At 35.5% G+C, this 22,773-nt stretch overlaps 1 protein-coding gene across 4 annotated transcripts in view; it reads right to left on the reverse strand.

Moving 5' to 3' along the window:
- The window catches only part of Crppa (CDP-L-ribitol pyrophosphorylase A), a 249,539-nt gene that overhangs the window by 213,306 nt on the left and 13,460 nt on the right, over positions 1–22,773 (reverse strand). For all 4 annotated transcript variants that reach the window (XM_010643342.2, XM_033757037.1, XM_019210534.2 and 1 more), the window contains exon 3: positions 7,750–7,899. In XM_010643342.2, the coding sequence (XP_010641644.1) occupies positions 7,750–7,899 (150 nt within the window). The remainder of the gene's footprint in view (positions 1–7,749; positions 7,900–22,773) is intronic.

A 22,773-nucleotide genomic window follows, 5' to 3' on the forward strand; every position in this document is an offset into this window, starting at 1 on the left:
ACAATAACATACATGTTCCATAGGCTCATCACTACTGATCTGGAATACAAAAGAAGCCCCACTAACCAGACACTCAAAACAAAAATGGACAGATGTTAGTAAGACATAATATAAGATTTTAAAAAGTTTTTTAAGTCCACTCAGGCTGCTGTACAAAAATAACTCAGACTGGGTTATTTATGAACAAATTATTACTCACAATTCCAGAGGTAGGAAAATCAAAGAAAAAAACACCAGCAGAGTCTGAACCTAGCAAAGGCCCATTCCTCATAAATGGCATGTTCAGACAGATGGAATTTTTCCTGTGTCCTCACATAGTAGAAGGGGCATCCAATCCCCCTCAGGCCTCTGTTAACAAAGATACTAATCTCACTCATGAGGATGAAGCTTTAAGGATCTAACCACCTCTCTAAAGCTGTTAATATCATCACAAGGTCAGATTTCAGTACACGAATTTTAGGAAGGTCAAAGAAATTAAGATTACAGCAATAAGCAACACAGATAAAATTTAAAAGACATACATATACAATACTTCATCTTCACCAGCAATAAGTTAAAATTAAAAGATAGAAATCCATAATACATGCACCAAACTGATACAATTAGAAAAGTAAATGTTAAAAGCTACAGGAGACATGGTTGAAACTAGAAATCCTGATAAATTTACAAAACTAAATTTAAACAAACTTACAGAAACTTATACGATCAGAATCAATAATCAGCTCATGAACATACACTACAACTGAATAAGAGACTTTATGGTTTTAAGCCAATTAGTAAGAAATTTCTATGGGTAATGATTGCACTTAACATCCCAGCCAAAGTGACATATTATGGTTTATATCTAGATGTGCTCCCAAGGACTCATGTGTGTAGGCGAGTCTTTTGGAGGTGACTGGATCATGAGGGCATAATACACATAAGTAGATTATTCCACTGATGACTTTATATCTAAATGTGATGGGATGGGAGGTAAACCCTGGTCAAAGGATGTTAGCCACTGGGGCATGGCAGGGGTGTATCTCCTCTTCCTCCCTTGATTTCTCTCTGCTACCCAACACCACGCCACGAGCTGTCTCTCCTCTCCTATGTCTGCACGCCATGCTGTCCTACCTAGGAGACAGTAATGGCCTGAAACTCTGCAAACTGTGAGCCAAAATAAACCTTTCCTCCTTTAATTTGTTCAGTCAGGTATTAGATCCCAGTGACAAGAACGTAAGACAGAGGTTGGTACCAGAAGTTGGGTAGTTGCTGTGACTACTTGACCGTGTGGTTCAGTAATCTTTGGAACTGGTTTGCAGAAGGAGTTTGGAAAAGTCTGGAAATGATGCTGGAGAAGCAGCCCTAGAATACTTTAGGCCAAGATTAATGGGAGATTCTATTCAAAGATCAGAAGATCAGAATCATGATAAAATAGCAGAGGAAAAGGCCAGGCTCAGGAGGTTTCAATTGTAAACAAGGACTCTATTTGTAGATGGACTCTAGGCCATGTATGTTATGATCTGGCAGAAAGTTTGTATTTTGTTCATGTCCTGAGACTTTGAGGGAGACTAGATTAAAGGTAATGAACTAATCAGCTAAAGAAAATTTCAAGACAGCCAAACACCAAGCTGTGACTTGGGTACTGCTGAGGGTTTTTAGCCAGCTCTACATTCTACATTAAGAATGACAAGCAAATGTCCCAGCTGACTGATTTTAAAAGTTTGAATTTGGCCAGAAAGGAAGCTCCAGTTAATTTGTGGCCCACAATGATGGAGCAAGGGAGAGACTGATTGCTAAAAAGATTAACATTAAAAAGAAGCCAAGTGCAGTAAAAGCTTGGTTTGCAAGCATAATTCAGTCTTTGTAATCCAAAGTACTGGTATATCAAGGAAAATTTTCCTACAAAAAATAATAGAAACTCAGATGATTCCTCCCACAAACCAAAAATATTCATATAAAAATAATTACAATACAAAATAATAAAGAAAATGAAATTAAAAACAAACAAATTAACTTGCACTTACCTTTGAAGACTTTCATGGCTAGTGTGAGGAAGACAGGAGAGAGGAAGGTTATTTTGTAGAATGACTTTCACTATCACTAATGGAATCACTGCTATCTATTGGCTCATTTGAATCTTTTTCTTTTCATGCAATTTTAACAAAGAACCTATGCCTCCTTTTGAGAATTTCTTAGAAATGTAACACTGAATTGTCATTAAACAGATTCATTGCTCCTACTGCTATAGCCTTATGCAAGTGGTACTTTTCTACAAAATTTTACACTATTTCTTGCCTTTTATACACCTCCCTAATATCATTTGAAGTGAGGGATTCATCCACCTTTTTCTCCTTCTCTTCTGAAGAGGAGATCTCAATAACCTCTTGCTTTGGGGAGATGATCTTCCACAATGTTATGCAAAAAAGAGGTAAAAGAACCATCGACTCAGTTGTGATCATGTAATGTTCGGCATTACGTACTACTTATATTGCAAGACATCGCTCATTTATCAAGTTAAAATTCATTAGAAATGTTTGCTTGTCTTGCAGAACAAGTTACTTGCAACCCAAAGTTTTACCTTACTGATACACATACACACACCCACACACACACACACACACACACACAAATATATACATATAGATAGATAGATGGATGGATATGTAGTTATATATGTATTTATATATACATGAAATTCATTTTACGGAACATTGGTATTAAGAACCCAATGTTAGCCTTAAACATTTCCAGGCATTAGAGATAAAATGGTGAACAAGAGAAAGTTCCTGTCTTCATGGAACTAACATTCCAGTAAGGAAGACGGTCAAATACCAAAATAGTGGGCATGTCAGCTAGTGCTATCCAATACGGAAAACTAAAGCAGAATAAAGAGATAAATGACAAAGACCATTTCATATACCACCACCAGCGAAGGAGTCTCTGAAAAGGCCACATTTACATAAAAACCTCACGAAATGTGAAAACAGGTGGTGAAAGAATCTGAAAAATGTGGTCTAGACAGAAAAAAAATTAAGGATTAAGGCTTTTCCTTGCATAATTATATGTTCACATACTCTCTCCTGATCATTTTTGCACAAATATGTGCAATATGTGATCAAAATATACGGTAAATGTTTACATTTTTTTTAAACTATGAAAGTAAAAGATACAATGCCATTAATCTTCAAGCACACTTATCCCATCATTCCTGCCACCTTCTGAAGCAGTTCTGTAAGTCTTCTTTCCTGAGTTTCTTCATGAGGTGTAAAATAAATATATAGTGAATACTGCTACTGAGGGTCATCCAACAGAAAGGCAGGCTCATAAAACTCTAGTGTGTCCTCATTCACCTTATTCACTGGATCTGGTATCATACTACTTCTAGCTCTTCCCCAAAGTCAAAATGACCATAAATGATAAACATTTTGAATTGATTCAGGACATCAAGGGAACCACAACAATGCAATTAAAGACGCTCACATAAGAGGACCTCCTTTGAACTGTTTTAGAAGGTGGCAAGAATACTGGGATAATGTGTTCAAAGAAAGGGGAACTATTTTGAGTGAGGTTCATGGCAATGTGTCTTTTACTGTAATAATTTTTTGTAATTTAATCATTCAGTGTATGTTTTGATGATACAATAAGTCCTCAACTTAGGAACATTCGAGTTGCAAACTTTATAGAAACAAACAAACCTCGCATTACAAACATTCCTAGGCATGAACAATTCAAAGAAGTAGCTCACATATCTGCAAAAACAAAAATAGATTATTTACAGTATTTTTGTGTATGTTTGGTTTTTTTATGCTTTACATTGTATGCTTGTGTCAAAGGTGTACTCAGACTTATGAATGAATCCACATATGGAAACTCTCCCAGAACTGACTGGCTCCTAAGTCAGGGACTTACTGTACCTCATACATGACAGTAATAAAGCATCAGGCAGGTTACTAAGAACAAGACAGATGCCACACAGGCCTTCACAGGGCTCCCATTCTATCAGGGGAGACAGACATTTCACAGTTGAATACTCAAACAACTGTTCAATCATAATTCTGATTCTAGGAAGGAAATTTTTTTTAAAAATGGGCACCAGGAGAACACATAACGGATTGGCTTAGCTTGCACAGGTCAGGAAAAGCTTCTCTGAGTAAGTAATGATTTACCTGATGTCTCAAGGATAGGTAACAAAGTACCAGATGGGAGGAAACTTGTATTTGAAGAAATAAAACAAGGTGAGCATAGTGAGAACATATGATATGGTGAACCTCGGCATTCATGGCACAGTGGACACACAAAGCCCTCTCTGTCAGCATGTGACCCAAGTCACCCCAGCATACCCCCAGAAGCCAAGCAATGGATATTCAGGTCTAACTGTAGTGTTGGCATTTTGCAATAAATAAGTGAGTCTGGGGTTGCAGTTCGAGCACTCAGGCTCTAAAAGTTTCACCATCACTCTGATAGGGTCAATGAAATAGACCAGAAGAACCTGAGGTGAACATCCCAGCAGGTCAGTGTACAGAATGGCTTCTTGACTTGTACAACTTCCAACATCAGCAGATAAAGAAAAGTATCTACAAATCTCCAAATGACACATCACACTGTTTTGCTGCCACAGTACACAATGACTGTAATTCAGGTTGTACGTGATTTGTCTAAAAATGGTCCAACTTTCAATGACCTTAGTCACAACTGTCCAATTTTTATCAACTGTCAGAAAATGATGCACTACTATGTATTTTCTGAATGAGCTCCATAAGGAAAAGTTATACCTTGATAAAGAGAAAACATAATTCTGTAACTCAAGAACGTATAAATGACTGAACTATTCAATAGCATTGTAGATTTTTTTATCAAAAGCTGTTCTTGGATAGTTTTGTATATTTTTAAGGCTGAGTATAAGAAAGGCAGTATACGCTACTGCAAATTTCTTCTTTTTCCTAAATCCTTAGCACTTTACGCACCACCCTCCAAGCTGATGATGTACTCCTTAGATCACAAAGAAAACAAACAAGAAGACAAATTCCAAACCCTCCTGCCACATCCATTAGTCCATCTGTACCCACATCCTCTGTTTCTTCCTGTCCCTATTGAGCTGTACTCACTCCCAGCCACAGTCAACTTCAACACTACTAGGTGTCCTAGAGCCCAATCTCTTTACTCCAACACTGTCTTTTCCTCTCTATTGAATCACTTCTATCATCTTTTCAATGAACCATTACAGCATCTACTTTAAAACACAAAATTCTTAATCTATAACTTCTTTTTGAACTACCCTCTTTTCTGCTCACTATACAAGAAAGTTCCTTGCAAAACAGGCCCTCTTATTCTCTTAACTCAACCCTAGCCAGGTTTTCTTCTCACTATCCTCAAAACAAAGGTGGGTCTCATATTGTTCAGGCTTTGGGGCAGTTCTCAGTCATTGCATCTTTAAAACCAAAATCCATTATTTAGCATAGCAATTAAATCTTGAAACAATGTATTCCCCAGGCTTCAGGGACTACACCTTCTTATCGCTATGGCAATTCTTTCTTCTCTTAGCTTTCTTTCCTCACTGAAGTGCTGAGTAATATCGCCCTTCATAAAACGGCCATATCTTAACCCTGAAATATGTGAACACATTAACAGATGGCAAAGGAACTTTGGACGTGTTATTAAATTAAGGATCAGATGAGAAAATAATCCTGAATTTTCCAAGTGAGCCTTGGACCTGGGGTAATCACAAGGAGCCTTGTATAAGAGGGATGGGAGAATCAAAGCAAGGTCTAGTAGATATTGCAATGAAAGGCAGAGGTGACAGCATGCAAGGGAAGAGCCAGGAGACAAGGAATGTAGGCAGAAACAGAAATACTAGGAAAGGGGTTCTCCCTTAGAGGCCTCAGAAGTAAAGCACCATTGACACCTTCATTTCGGGATTCTGATTTCCAGAAATGTTAAGAGAATAAATCTCTGTTGTTTTAATTCATTAAGTTTCTGGTAATTTGTTGCAGCAGCAGTAAGAAATTCATGTTCTTCCAATCTCAAAGCTGTGGTTTACCCTTTGGCCCCTTCTGCTCTGTCTGCACTGACTCCTTTGATGATCCTAATCAGCCTGGAACATTAAGTGGTTCCATGATGACAGCTCCCACAGATGTCCCTAAGTGAACCTCTCCACTGAATTCTAGACTTCTGTATCCAACTACCTCCTCCACACTTGCAACTGTGTGTCTATCAAACATCTCAAGTAAGTAAAAACTAAACTCCAAATCGGATTTCACAAAATCTACTCTTCTATTTCTCTGTTCCCATACTCTAGTTTTTAAGAACAAATATTTGAGTCCATGACTCTTCCCTGTCTTTGACATCCCATGTACAATCTACTGGGCTGGCTTTCCAAGTTTTACCTTCAGATATATTCTGAATACAAGAGTTCCACTATAGTCTCCATTATTCACTCTGTCTTAATTGTCCTTATCACGTTTTACCTTGGTTATGGGTACCACAATAGTGTTTTACTTCCTCCTTTGCCCTTCTGCAGTTTATCACCCCCAAGAGACAAGGCGACACCATAAAAGACTCTATCTGATAACCTCCAATGGTTTCCAGTCTCATTCCTAGTAAAGTACAAAGGCCTGTTCTACAGCCTTTAGGACCCTACAGACAGAGCCAGGTTCTTTCCAACCACATTTGCCCCCAGTCGCTCATGACTGCACGCTTCCCCAGCCTCACAACCTTACACCCTGTTCTACATCTGAAAGGTACAGCAAAAGCTTTTGAAAAATTATTTTAAGGCCAGGGATTTGGCTCAGTGGTTCCGCCACCTGCCTCACAAACACAAGGTCCTGAGTTTGATCCCTGGTACCAAACAAAAACTATTCTAATACAGGTATAATGAAATCATATTCATGCTTTCTTCTAAAATATAGCTATCATATACCATATTTATTCTAATATGAGTGTTCAGATGCAAGTGAATAAATTCTTCCAGAAATCTTAGAAACATGGTACATGGTAGGGTAGCTTAGCAACATTAGACTAAAAATAGAATATATAAACTCAAAATTTATAACATAAAATGTATATAATTAATGACCAAATCTTAAAAGGAAGTTCCTGTATGCCAAATTCATTATATTAAGAAAATACAGAATCAATATGGATCATTCTTCTCATTATAATGGATTTTACATAACAAATCTCACTTTTAAAAATCTCTGTAGGTAAATAACTTTCTATCCAAATTATACCTATTACAGCTGAGGATTTTGCTTAGTGGCACCACGCCTGCCTCACAAGCACACGGTCCTGAGTTCAACCCCCAGTACCCAAAACAAATAAACAAACAAAATGTATCTATTATATTCTTATATCTATTATATTCTTCTAATATAAACATTGATATTTATATTATCCTTACCCTATAATCTTAAAAATCTATATCAAACTATTTGCTAATATCAGCCCAGCACAGAATTGGTTGCTCTAACCTACTGCATTCAAAAGATTCCTGACAAACCCAATACATGACATTCAGTACCCTCTGGAGTAGACCATGCTTAATGTCTTGTTAGGGAAGAAAGAGGATAAGGAAGCCACCAGATAGATTCCTCCAGACTGTCTGTATCTCTCTTCTGATCAAGCTACATATCCTTATGACTTCATTGCAATAAATCTTAGTCTAAGAGTACAATTACATTCCATATGTTTTCTTAGAAATTCTCCCAATGTCGACATGCTTTTAGGAAGTACAACATAGTAGCAGCTCCTTCAAAAACCCAAGACTCTTACCCGCTGATAGGCTTCATAGATCACATCAAACAGAAAAGCCTGTGGCATTTCACTTGCTCTGTATCTGGCACGTTCCAACGAGTGGTCTAAACAACCTTCAGTAGAGGGACTGACAACAGTGGACACGAGAGGTCGAACTGCTCCTGCTGCCTATAGAACCAAAACAAGAAAAACAGGTAAATAGCACATTTATTTCACCTACAGAGGATACAGATTCTGGGTTATGTACAATTTCCACAACTTATCTCAAAAAATATCTGAATGAATGCTTGCTCAGTTCACAAGTTAAATATTATCTCGGGCCAAAAATAATTTCAGTGTTGTCATTCCATATATACAAAGTAAAAATTATAAACTCTCATGACAGGTTTAAAATGCTTTTCCTCACAAGTTACATCAAATATCATCAAAAGGATCCCATATGGCTTAAATATGAAGTATGCCCCTGAGATACAAAGTAAAGGCTGGATCATCAATGTAGTCACAGTCAGCCTAGAGAAGGCGATTAGATTATGAGCTCAGTGACCTCATCAATGAATTAATGCTAATGAATTAATAGCTGACTGAGATAAAAGGAAGTTGAGTCAGTTGAAGGAGGTGCACCACTGAAGACATGCCTTTGAGGGGTACGCCCTGTCCCTGCCCCTTCCTCTCTCTGGCTGTTGTGATGTGAGAAGCTTTCTCTTGCCATCCTTCTGTCTTGCTAATGGAGCTAATCAATCACGAACAGAAACCACCAGGCAAAATAATCCCTTCCTCCTTTAAATTATTTTTCTCAGGTATTTAGTCACATCGACAAAGAGCTGACTAACATACACACACACACACTAACATATAATTGTATATTCCCTAAAGATGGAAGGAAGAAAGAGAGACTGTTATGAAATAAATGAAATGAGTCACAAATTGATGTTTACTAATTAGTTGTATTTAGAATATTTAATTTACACATTACATAATTTAAGGAAACAGACAAACTCCCAAGATCTCCAAACAATCCAAATAACAATGAATCTACGTCTTACTCTAATTCCTTTGAAAAACAGTTTCTTTCAAACATAACCTCCACAAAAAGCTTCCTCAGGCAACATACCCATTGATGTTCATTAATATGATGAAAGATGTCTCATTAATAATTGCATCTAAACCTCTAAAGAAACACCGTCATGTCTGACGATTTTCTCTTTCTTTTTAATGGGGTCTCATTTGTAACAGTTTGAATGTCATTCCCAAACAGCAGCCTTGATGAAGTTGCCTTAAAATGAGGATCTGTAATAGGTGGTTAACCAAACCTAACAATGACTTAAAAATGTCCTTTCTTTCACACAACTGTCACATGAGCATAACAGTAAATAAAGCCAGCATCCAAAAAGAACAAGTGTGCTTTTGAAGAGACCAACATCTGAGCAAGATACAGTCCACATGCTGGTTTACAAAAGCTGAGGGACTGGCTGAAAATCAAAGCTAATGTGTGAGCCAAGTAGACAGTTTACAAATTGCATCACCATTTCCAGTGCCTCAAGTGGAAATTTGGAGCAGGCATAAATGCAAAAATGAGGCAGCTGGGACTGAAAGAAAAAAACAGAATCCAACTGGGTGAAAAGTAGATAAAGGACAAGCCCAACTGGCTAAGCCTGACACCTGATAGGGGTTATAAGATAGGAAGGAAGTATATGCATACCCACAAACATAAACTCTTTTTAAGGAAAAAATGAACTGTGTAATACAGCTACTAGAGGTAGTACTAAAATTATATGCCAGGCCATGAAATTTTTTAAAATTTACTAAAAGAGAACATGAAACGTCCAAAATGGCAGTAAGAGGAGCTCAGCAGACTTTCACACCAGCAAAATAATTAGTGAAAGATATTCTTAAAACAACAATTTAAACCCCTGTGAATTGCTAAATAAACCTCTTCAGCACATGAAAAAATACTTAATCAAGAAAATCTTCTGGATTTCGGTTTTTTAAAAAAAAAGAAAGGTGACACTTGAACCATCACCTTTTTCTTTATCTCCCACCCAGCTCAGGATGACAAATGCCCTATTTGGGCAGGTACAACTGAAAATATGAGGCTCTATCTCTTCCAAGGGCCCAGGCGAAGAGGCAGAGTGCCACTATTTCCCATTCTCTTCAGCAGCATGATACAGAGGATTATTCAAGCAGATTTGACCAAGAGGTTCCCAGCTCATACACAAGGCAGAATCTCCATGTCAAGAAAGGAAGTGAGAGGTAGGGAGACAGCCAGTCTTCTACTGCTCTCACACAGCCCTTGATCATGAAGTCGTCACTCTGAGGAAAAGGACACTGTGCCCACCCCCAGATCTAAATCAGTAGTGCTGTGATTTGTCACAGAGGGAGTGCAAGGATCTAAGAGATCTATGAAGCTCTCCAAAAGAGCTCAGTTTACTTGGATCCAGGTATAGGGAGATTCAAGCCAAAAGTCATTCATCTAAAGGGTAACCAATTAAGAGCAGAGTGGTATCTACATGAAAGTAAAAAAGCTTGACTGTGGACCTGCTAGTTTACCAGAGAAGGATAAGGAAAAATACAGCCAATAAAAATATGCCCGATATCATGGTCAGTCTCTAACAGAGCCAGACAGTATTAAGAGATCAGGGAAGAATCCAGCTAAAAACAATGCCATTCAAAGTATGCACTCTCTAAAAAGCACAGAAAATTTTCTGTGTAAAAGAAAGGCACTCTACTAAAATATATCACCCACATTATAAACAAATAAGCAAGTGATTATAAGTGTTTGGAAGGCAGGAGTTATAGAATCAGTATCTGGAAATCAAAAATTCTTTTCTAAAATATCCCATTTATAACCAAAAAATGCATCCATAAAGGAATGTATAGCCTATATATGTAGGACGGTAGGAGCTGTGGAAAAAAGCTATAGAAACTGCCTGTAAGAAGGTCAACGTGTCAAATTCATCAGGCAAACACTTCAAATCAGCTATTATGAATATGTTCAAAGAACTAAATAAAATCATACTAGAGTAGAGAACTTCAATAACTAAACACTTCTAGAGGAGCTCGATAATACGGTTGAACTATAAAAGAATTAATGAACTGTATCTGAGTCACTTTTTTTCACTTGACAGAACCCCAACACCCACAACTTAAGGAGGAAAGGTTTATTCTGATTTGTAATTTTTAAAGGATTCAGTCCATAGTCAGCTCACTCCAAGGCAGGAAGGACACTGGAGAGGAGTCTGGCAGAGGAAAGCTTAAATCCATGGCATCCAGGAAGCAGCAAGAGAAAGAAAAGCTAGGGAGAGAGATACACCCTTCTAGGTCACAGCCTCAGTGACTTTCCTCTTCCATAGGGACCCTACTGCCTAATAGCACATTCAGCTCTGGACTTTTCAATGGATTAATCCACTGATGAATGCAGCACCTCCATAAGCCAATCCCCTTCCAAAAGCCCAAACTCTGAATACCTGAACCTTCGGGGACATTCTAGATCTAAACCATAGTAAACTGAAAGTTACACCAAGAGAGATCATGCAATCCAAAGAACAGAAAAAAAAAAAAAAAAGAAAAGTGAAACGAGCCTAGAGAACATAGGACCACTCAGTATATCAATTTTGGATTGGAAACACCAAAAGAAAAGGAGAGAGGGAAAAGACCAGTAAAACATTTTAATTATGAGTGAAAATTTCCAAAGAAGTAATAGAAAATTCTGCACTTTAAGAAGCACAATAAACTCCAAGTAAAATAAACACAAAGAAATCCATATCTAGGTACATTTAGTAAAATGGGGAAAGCCAAAGGAAAAGAAAAATCATTTCTCTTAATGCTTTTACATTTCATCATTAACAGATTGCCAATAAGATTAACAACTGACTTCTTATCAGAAATATTGAGAGCTAGTAGGCAGAAGGATGACATTTTTATTTTAGCAGTGAGTACTAAAGATTTTTAAATCATCAAAACCAAAATCTCAAAAATTTACAGAAAATGAAGAAAATGCTTTGCTAGAAAATTCATCTTATAGAAAAATATAAAGTGGTCTGCAAATAAAATGAAATTAACCCCAAATGGCAAGTCTGAGCCACATTTTAAAAAAGCACACGAATAAAGATAATATGTAATTCTAGGAAATTGAAAATGCTTATTTCTCCCATGTGATATAGTAGCAACTAAAACAGCAACTCAATTAAATATATACCCAAATGATCTGCCTATCATACACTGAAATGTAACAATTTAACAAAAAAGAAGAGAAAGACAGTGATTGTAACAAATATGTAGCAGTAGATAAACTAAAATTGGCAAACAAAAAAGCTAGCTATATACATTCATTCACTTTTCTTTTTTCAGCTACAACAGATAATATCAACTAATAATTATAACAATAGATTGGAGTATCTACATGTAGATATAATATGCATAATAAAATAAAAAGTAAAAAGAATAGATCCATATAAGAGTAATGCCTGGAGAGCTCACAGGAATTAAGGTAGCAAAATTCTAATTCATAATAACATGTATAATGTTGGCTTTAGGGCAACATAAAAATGTCAAGAATTTAAGAACAAAATTAAAAGGATTAAAATATCCCAACAGAAAATATCCATTTAATGCAAAAGAAAATAGTAAAGATACACAGCATACATATACACACAAAGAAAAATGTAAACTTATATACCAAAAAATCCAATTGTGTGATAGAGGAATAAACAATTGAAAGTCAGAGATGTCAAAATGGATTTAAAAATCCAATTCCAACTACTATATATAGGAGACACAAGTGAAATGCAAATAATACACCAAAAGGTTGAAAATGAAAGACTGAAAAAAGACAGGTAAACTACAATTAACTGAAGTAGCTATACCATTATAAATACATGTACTTTCAAAAATATTACTAGAGACAAACAGGGCCATCTTATAATGAAAATGATATCTATCAGGATGATAAAAGAATTAAATATATTCACTTAAAAGGTTCTCCTAGGGCTGGGGATTTATTTCAGCAGCACCGTGCCTGCCTGGCAAGCACAAGGTCCTGAGTTCAATCCCCATAACAACAACAACAAAAAGATCCCCTAAAACACATGAAGAAAAACTGACAATTGAAAAAAAAATCAAAAATTCAATATCATTTGGCAACATCAATACCCCACTTTCAATAAAGACAGAACAATGAAAGGCCAACATAAAAAAATGAAAGACTGGAAAACCACTATAAAAAAATAAATCTAACAAATATCCATTGAATATATCACCAATAATAGCAAAATATAGGTTCTTAAGTGTACATGGAACATTCTGCAGGAGAGACACTATTCTAGGCCACCAAAAAAAAACAAGACTCAATAAAATTTAAAGGATAAGAATTATGCTAAGTATATTTTCTGCTTAAAATACAATAAAGTAGAAATAACAGAAAGTTGGGAAATTCAGAAATAAGTAGAAATTGAAAGCACACTCCCAGAAAACCAACAAGGCAAGAAAATCACTAGGAAACTTGAAAAGAGTGAAATGAAAACACAAAGCAATACAGATATACCTAAGGAATGCAGCTAAAGCAGAACTTAAGAGGAAATTTTTTAACTAAAATACCTACATAAAAGAAAACTCACAAGTTAAAAAAATGTACATGTTCATCTTAGGGCACTGAAAAGAAAATCTAAAGAAGACATAAATAGGAAATAATTGATTTCTCCTCTCATCTTTCAAAAAAAGAAAAGAAAAAAACTAAAATATGATTTGGGAGAAAAAAACAGAACTGACAAACTTTTAACTAGTAGCCCAAAAAAGACAAATAAATTAATGAAATCAGAAATGAAAGTAGTGACCTGTCGACCAATCTTAAAGAAATAGCAAATGTAAAACTATGAACAACTATATTCCAAGCAATTAGAGAAGAGATAAATTCCTTGAAAGACTAAACTACCAAAACTAACTCACGAATGAAATCTTCAAATAGACCTATGGAAAAGAAGCTGAAATGGTATCTTAAAATTTTTTCACAATGAATTTAAGATTCACATGGTAAACTGGTTAATTATGCCAAAATTTTGAAGAAAAAGTAATAGCAATTCCTCACAAAGATTCCCCAAAGGAAGGTGGAGGAGGGAAGAAACACTTCCCAACTCATTTGTAAGACCCTAGTACCAAAACCAAGCAAATCCATCACAAGGAAAGAATACTACACACAAATATCTCTTATGAATACATATGCAAAAAATCCCCCAAAGAGTTGTCCCTCTGTATCCTAGGGGTACGAGTTCCAGAAATGCCTGTGCATATGAGAATGCCTGAATGCTCAAGTCCCTTAGATAAAAACCACTTATCTATATAGGAAAATGTGTATAATCATATCAAACCCTATAGGGTTTTACACATATCTTCATATACTTTAAATCATTTCTGGATTATTTATGACTCTTAAAACAATATAAATGCAATGTAAATGGTTATTAGACTGTATTGTTTTGGGAAGGACAAGAAAAGTACCTACATGTTCAGTTTAGTTGCAGGTTTTTTCAAAATATTTTCCATCCGCAGTTGGTTGAATCTATAATGTGGGACTTAAGGAATGGAGGACTGACTATACTTACAAACCATCTTCAACAACATATAAAAAAGTATTACAAACCATGACCAAATGGGATTTATTCCAAGATGCCAAATTGATTTAACATACTAAAAAAATCAATGTAATATACCATATTAATAGAATAAAAGACAAAACACATGAACATCTCAATAGATGCAGAAAACTCTGCATAAAATCCTACAACCTTTCTTGAATAAAAAATACACAAATTAGAAACAGAAGAGATCTTAATCTAAAGAGCATCTATGCAAAACCCATAGCTAAGATTACATTAAATGAAAGACTGAAAGTTTTTCTCTTATGATAAAAAAAGGACAGAAAATCCAGTCACCACTTTTATTAAACACTGTACTACAGGTTCCAGCCAGGACAATTAGTTAAGAAAATGTAATAAAGCTATCCAAAGAAGTAAAATTATCTCTATTGGCACATAGCATGATCTTGTATATAGAGACCATTTAGGAACTCATTAAAGAATTTAGGATTAACAAATTTAGAAAGTATGCATAGAACAAGTTCAATACATACAAATCAATTCCATTTCTATAAAATAGCAGTGAACAATCCAAAACTGAAAGTAAGAAAAATATCCATTTAAAATAGACTCATAACAAATAAAATAGGAGTAAATTTAACAATAAGAGTTCAAAACTTATACTCAGAAAACTACAATTAAAAAACACCCAGCTCCTAAGGGTCAATGTCTCTACTATAAACTGTTACCCATTTCCTTCCAAGTCCTCCTGCACATCAACAGTCTTCTTCCATCCTAAACTTCTACTCCTCTACAGCACTTTGACCATTAACACTCCAGGATACTGTAATATCTACCCCATCAAATGGTCCTCTTGACTGCCCATCCTTCTCTGCCTACTCTCAGATTTCTTCATATCAGCATAAAGCAAATTTCTGAATACCAGTACTACTGCATATCTCCAATTTCTCTCTCTTTTATTTCTGATTTCATTAATTTATTTGTCTTTTTTGGGGTTACTAGTTTAAAAGTCTGGAATCCACTTCAACCAGGATTTTACCTTGCAACAAGAATACTTTTACCAAGATCACCAATGATCCCCACACTACCAAACACAATTGATAGTTCTTTATCTTAAGAGTCTTCCCTGTGGCTCTCAGGAGCCATATACAAACATTCCCTCTTCATTTTTCATACTACATCCTGCATCCTTACTTCCTCAAACACTAATTGTTAAAATATTTCAGAGCTAAGATCCCAGACTCCTCTATCTACATTCATTCTACAGATGACCATACCAAGTCCCATAACTTTAAAGGTCATCTATATGAAAACTTCCAAACATATCCCAATCCAAAACTTTTCTTCAACTCTGGAGTTGTACATTCTAATGCCTACTGGATATCTCCACTCCATGCAAAATTCACATCTCAACAATAACATATTAAAGTCTAAGTTCTGCCCACTCCATATACCCCAAATCTGGTCCTATAAACAGCTATAAAAATATCAACTCTTTTCTCCCAGTTATTCTTGCCAAAACCTTAAAGGTCATTGTTGATTTCTTCCCCACTCTCATAATCCATTCCCTATTCATCAGTTGTCCTCACCTGTTTCCAAACGCCCTACATCCACTCACTTTCCATTGTCTGTACCTCTGCATTCTGAATTCAAACTACACATCCTCCTTCTCTGATAGTTTTCCAATAAATTCCAAATTAGTCTCCCTTTCATTCTTCTCCTTCCAACAGTCTATTCTTCACAGAGCACTAGAATATCTTTTTCCACATGAGTAAGATTATATCTCTTCTCTGTTTGAGACCTCTCAATAGATTTCCATCTCTCTCCAAGGATTAGTCAAGGTCCTTCTATTTAAATATAAACTCATCCCTCATTATCACTAGTAACATTTCCAGCTCTCAACAGCTGCATGTACCTAGTAGTGACAGTTCTAGGCAGTAAAGTTACACTATTTTCATCACTGCAGAATGTTCTGTTAGACAGCACTTCCCTAGAATGTTCACACTACAAGTCCTGTCTCTGCAGAACTGAAAACAGTGTGCACTCAATAAAGAGCTACTGGTTAAATAAGTCAATCAGTGCTCTAGGTCTACATTAGACACTGGTCAGACCACATGAGGAAGCCAGGGTATCATTTGGAAACATATTTTAATATTTTATACAGAAACGAAATCTAGAAAAATTTTGATAGGAGGCTAAGTCAAATCCAATTCCCTTGAAGAAAGACAGTTTTTCGTGATAAGTAGCCTGAATCTGTAGTCTATAAGCAATGATGTTTCAATTATGCCATTTACCAGCCATGTTGCCTGAAATGAATTCATTTTTTACCAGTTATGTTTATTTTTCTGGAATGAAAAATATTAAATATATATTTTATTGCAGCTCCCTCAAGTTTTATTTTTATTTTTATTTTTTAAGAGTAGGAAAATTTTTTAAAAAGTAGGAAAAATTTATCGAGGGAAAGAAATCTTCTATTTAAGAGAGAGAGAAGGGGGACCAGAAAGTGGGTTGCCCACTCACCCCACTTCTTCAAAATGTTTTATACAGCAAAACCATGTGGTGAGGCGGGTACAAAGTGGGGCAAAACAATAAGACCCAGTGGAAAATTACAAGGTGGGCATGAGGTGGGGCAAAACCATGACCAACCAATAAGATTACAAGTATAGTCCCCCAGGTAATATTGACTAAATGGGAATCAAATGGGGGAAGCAAGCATACAAGGATTTTCAGTAAGGGTGAGGGTCCAGGATATTTCCTGGAAAGGCTGGGTTAAGACCTTGGCCCCCACCCAGGTGATTGAAACCTATTTAGAATATCGATCACTGCTATTTACAAAGGTGTAGTTTCTCCCCTTCCCTCCAGTTTTAATACTCTATTTCATGAAGACAGCCCTCTATGTCCCCTGAAGTCCTTTTAACTCACCTACATTCCTACATAATATTGGGTACATAATGGTTATTTCTCAAACCAAAACAGAACATAAGTTTCACAAGATGACAGAATATTTTTAAAACTTTCAGAAAATCCCTATTATATAGTCACCCATGCAGAAGACTTGCATCTCAGCAGTGCATACACAGGTAGATTAGAAGCCTGAGATTCTTCATGATTTTGTCCCACTTTCATTCAGTTATCTAGTTTACACAATACATTTATATTAATTATCTTAAAAAATTGGACAATAGCTATATTTTCAACGCTATAGGACTATATATAATGAGGAACAAAGAAACAAGGTAATCCTTGCTCTGAAAGGTTGACAGCTGTGTGTTGCCAGGCAGTGGTGGCGGTGGTAGAGATGGGTATCAGGGTTTGATTATAAAGACATTAAAGTGCTATAAATATGCTCTGTACTTAATCCCTACATATCAGTTCATTGATAAATATAAACCATTAATAAAATTATCTTTGATATTAATTTTGGTACCAGTTCCTGTTGTAAAAACTTCCTGACAGGTTCTCATTACATCAAAATCAGGACTATTCACTCATCTTCATATTACTCTGAAAGAATTATACAGTTTAAATGAAAACAATTTCTCTCACGCACCTCTATAGAACAATAAAAAGCATAAAATACACCAAGGATACATACTCTTTCCCCTAGAAAGTCAGATTAAGAATCTACTTCTTAGTTACACCAATTTTTCCCCAACTGTATTCTTTCATTTCTTCATTTATTAAACAAACATTCCTTCAGTACCTTCTTTGTAGCACATACCCTAAGGTTCTAAGGATTCACATAAGTAAGATGATTGTTCTTGTCGAGGATCTTAAAGTCTAGTGAACATAACTGAAAAGGCAATATTATAAGATACAATTCTGAAAAACACTGGAGCTGATGAGCCCAGAGTTCCAGAAAAAAATGTAGGAGGCAAATAACTTCCTAAAGTATGTGGTTCTCAAGTGCTTGCTGAATGTTATATGGTTAAGCAAACTACTTCTTTAAAAATGTTTTAAAAAATCTCTAACGTTAGAAGGCATATGCACACAGAAATATAAATAGCATGAAAGAAAATTAGATCACAGTAGTTTTAGAAGTGTACTTAAGAAAAATGATGATAGGGTGCTTGATCTAGCAGTTATGAAAAATCATTAAAGAGCTATATTTATGAAATCAGGGTGAAAATGGACTCACGACAAGAGCAGCAACAGAATCAAACATATGTAGCAATCAACAATTGACTGAGGGGGTAGTACAAGTCAGAGGGGAAGTGATTATTCTATAAATGCTTCTGGGGTTGCAAGTTACCTTTCAAGAAAGGAAGGATAAAAGGAAAAGAAGAAAAAATTAAACCAGTCTCTTAATCTACACAGTCCAAAGAGATATAGTTTTGAATTTTATATTCTCATATAACATTTTCAAAAATTTGATATCTTCATGATATCACTGTAAGAAAAATTCTCTTTAAAAATATACTAACAAAAGCCATAAGAGATGACATTAATAATTAATCATTACTGTGTTAAAATAAAGCTTTTCTTCACAAAACACTATTAGAAAACATGGTGTATGTCAGAGTATTAAACATAGTATATGCCAAGTATTAGTGTTGCAGATATATAATAACTATAAACCATTGTTCAAAACAGAGAAATAGGGGCCAGGGATTTAGCTCAGCGGTTCGGTGGCCTGCCTTGCAAGTGCAAAGACCCGAGTTCAATCCCCAGTATCAAAAAAAAAAAAAGAGAGAGAGAAACAGGACAAATGGCCCACATGAACATTTATGAACATAATAAAACCCATAAATATGTTTTAAAATGCCCAATCTATTAACAAAATACTAATTTAAATTGCAGAGGGGAAGCACTTCCCACTATGAGGTATTACCAAAACATGGTGAATGTTTAATTTTAAAAATTTATTACAGTAAAAGGCACACTGTCATTAATATTCCTCAAAATACCCACCCCTGCATGGAACAGACTTATCCCATTGTTCTACCTCTCTCTCAATCAGTTCTGGAAGTCCCTCTTTGTGACTATCTTTAGTTTTGTTGTCTTATCTACCTCAATGTTATGAATAATTCAAAATATTTACCTTCCATGGTCATTCTGATGTTGGGGAAGAGTCAGAAGTTACATGGTACCACATCCATTAAATAAGGTGAATAAGGACACTCTGCAGTATTTTTATAGGTTTTCCTTTCCATTAGATGGCACTGAGCACAGCATTTACCGTATTTTTTTAATCACAATTCATGAAAACACTCACTAAAGAAGACAACCACTGCAGAGTCAAGAATGATGGGATGAGTGCATTCAGAACTAGCAATACTTGGCAAGGGATTAACGGCAATGTGTCTTTTACGGTAAATGATTTTTTTTTTTTTTTTTGCAGTTTCAACATTCACTGTAGATGTGAATCACACCTTGTATATTGGGAAAAAGCATAACAATATGAATATCCTCTGTGCAGACAGAGGATAGCTCAAATTCCTGTTATAGAATATCCATGGCACTATAACTGATACAAGTTTTGAAAGCAATTCAGTATTATATGGTAAAGGTGATAACCTCCATAGACCACTCTGGAGTAATCCTTACACATCAGCACCAGAAGACATGTACAACAATATTTATACTACTAGCATCTGCATTATCAAAACGTTTAAAAGTAACCTCTAAAATAAATGAAGTGTGATATATACAGTAGTGATTATGAATAAAACAGCTTGACATATTTACATGAAATCATTTCTCTAAATATATGTTGCAAGAAATGTCAAACTATAGATAAAATATAAGTTAAAAGTCTGGCAAACTTAACCAGTACATGCTTTAGGGACACAAGTTACATTACTAAAGAAAAAAGCCAAAGAACAATGAATTTCAAGCAATATTTACCTACTTAGGGGGAAATTAATTGAGAATAGGGAGGAGACAATTTCAAAGTTAGTGATTATGTTCTGTTTACCAAATAGTAGACACTAAGATTTCTGAAGTTCTCCACATTTTCAATATTTTTTTAAAAATCTCTAAAGTGTCCATTTTTAGGCTTCTGTCTTGATTAATGAAAACTAGATTCTCAAAAACTGTCCATCCACATTTCAGATACCATGACAGTGGAATTGGTAAATTCCAATAGTTAGTAGTTTCTGGTTCTACAAAAGCCTTGAGATCAGCAGGAAATGTAGTAAAATATGAAGAACTCTGAATGCACAAGATGCCAGCAGCTTCAGGGGTTTACTAACAAAAGGCCCACAAAGAGAACACTTCTGCTGATCCTTCTGACCTTCTGACCTTCACCTAGCCACTGGATATAAACACAAACCCAAGAAAGACACTAATGCTAGCAGGCGTGTACTCCAGAGCTGTTTCTGTTAGCAGACCTCAGAAACAAACATGAGCAATGAATTCTTAGCTGTATGATATTTTTTTGTTGACATATCAAAACTGTGACACAAGGATGGACAAAGCCAGTTACCTATAAAATATTAGCTATCTGGGAAGTTACAGGAAGTATCATTCCAAAGTCATCCAATGAAAGCATCTCCTTAGGTATTAGACAAATAAGCTCTGAATGGGAAGCCTAATAGCACAGCACTAGAGTGATTACCTGCCTCTTCAGCTAATCTATCAAAGTATTTACTCCTGTCAATGCCTGACATCATCACAGATATAAATAATAAAATGCAGAAGAATTAACCTCACCTTTACTTTTTAAAAGCAAAATTGAATAATACCTATGATCCATTCATACAGCACATGCTAACATGAATTCCTCCTCAGGCATCTGTATTCTAGTTAATTAGAACAATGTACAACAAAAATCCTCCAACCACTTAATTATGATTTTACTTAGTGAGCTGTCTCATTTAAAGGCTACTTAATAAATGTTTACAGAACACATCATCTTCAAAGCTAACCACTGGCAATTAGGAGATTTGGAAAGTATCCTATAAAAATGTGAAATATTCTCTCTTATTTGACAAATAAATTGAATAAACACCTTGAAATAGAGTTGTTCTAGAAAAACCCATGTTCAAGTTATTTTATTACTATACCAAACACAACTGAAAGTACATATACAATGAAAAAGAATAGAAAGGCTTCCATTTCATACATTAAATTCTAATTCCTAGAAATTAAAGTTATTACCACATATTCTAATTCCAAAATGATCAGAAATATTATACTTGTGCAATAAATGTCATTTCATTTTCATTCCTAAATATACTCATCAGTTTTTGATCTACTTGTTCTGACTTTTTTTTATAGGTAATACATACAAGCATAGGGGTAGTTTAAATAAAGCGAAAACCAAAGCTTTTCAAGTACCTTTTCTAACATCAGAAATAGATCACGTTTCACTTCATCCCATAGAAATCCAGAGGATAATTCAGTATGTTCCCTAGGCATTTTAATTTGTCAAAAGAAGCCTAAAATTTCCCACACAGTTATCTAAACTTACTGCTTTGCCACAGAACCACCTCGTTAGCCCTAGGATTTAAATCAATACCAAAGTTCCTCTCCAGTAATGATATGGAGTCCAATCACCCAGGAAAGGTCATTATCCCATCCACACACAGAAATAAACCTGATTTTCAGTGCACTGATTACAATTAAACCTAAGTGATTAGCTGTAGCTAATTCTAAAGTCAAATATATAGAGTCAAAAATCTGCCAAATGATTTTCCATTTCTATTCTAAAATATATGCCCAGAAAACATATCATAAAGTTGTAAAACTAGGTAGTAGAAAACGTATTCTCCCAAATGCACACATATAAATGTTAATAGGATTTCCAAAGTACTATTAACCACTGATAAATATAGTCAAGGTGCAGAATCCAGACATTACAAAGATACACTCTGCTATCAATGTTTCCAATTATATAAATTTCACTGTTTCTCAAGAGGAACAGTGAAGAGAATTAATATTTATAACTAAAATCTAGTTTACTACACAAGAAATTATTTCTATAAAAAGTTCCTTAAGTGTTCTGTAACTTTTTACCAGTACTAAAGTTTTTCAACCTGTTCAAAAAAATAACCAGAGCCATTTTTAAGCTCATGTTATACTCAACTGCTGATTAAGTGATTAAGACAATTATTCACCCTTTTTAAGGATTAACGATAAACCCTCATTCTTAGCATATTATGTTAGTTACGTTCTCTCTTTAAATTCACTGTCCTGCCACATTGCTGGTTCTCAAGAAAGTTGCAGGAGTAAACGCTGCTAACCACCCTACAGTGTTCAGGACTGTGGCCCATAACAAAGAATTATCTTAACAAAATGGCAGTGGTGCAAAAGTCCAGAAACTCTGAACCCTATCAGTATTCAAAGGTTTGTAGCCTGCCCTCAGGTACAGAAGTCCCTGTGGTGACGCACACCTATAATCCCAGCACTCGGGAGGCTGAAGCAGGAGGATCACTGTGAGTTCAAGACCAGCCTGGGCTACACAGTGAGTTCCAGGTCAGTCTCAACTACATAGGGAGACCCTGTCTCAAAA

The sequence above is a fragment of the Fukomys damarensis genome, unplaced genomic scaffold (genome assembly GCF_012274545.1).
Source record: "Fukomys damarensis isolate Sample0158 unplaced genomic scaffold, DMR_v1.0_HiC HiC_scaffold_4, whole genome shotgun sequence".
NCBI classification, from domain to species: Eukaryota; Metazoa; Chordata; class Mammalia; order Rodentia; family Bathyergidae; genus Fukomys; species Fukomys damarensis.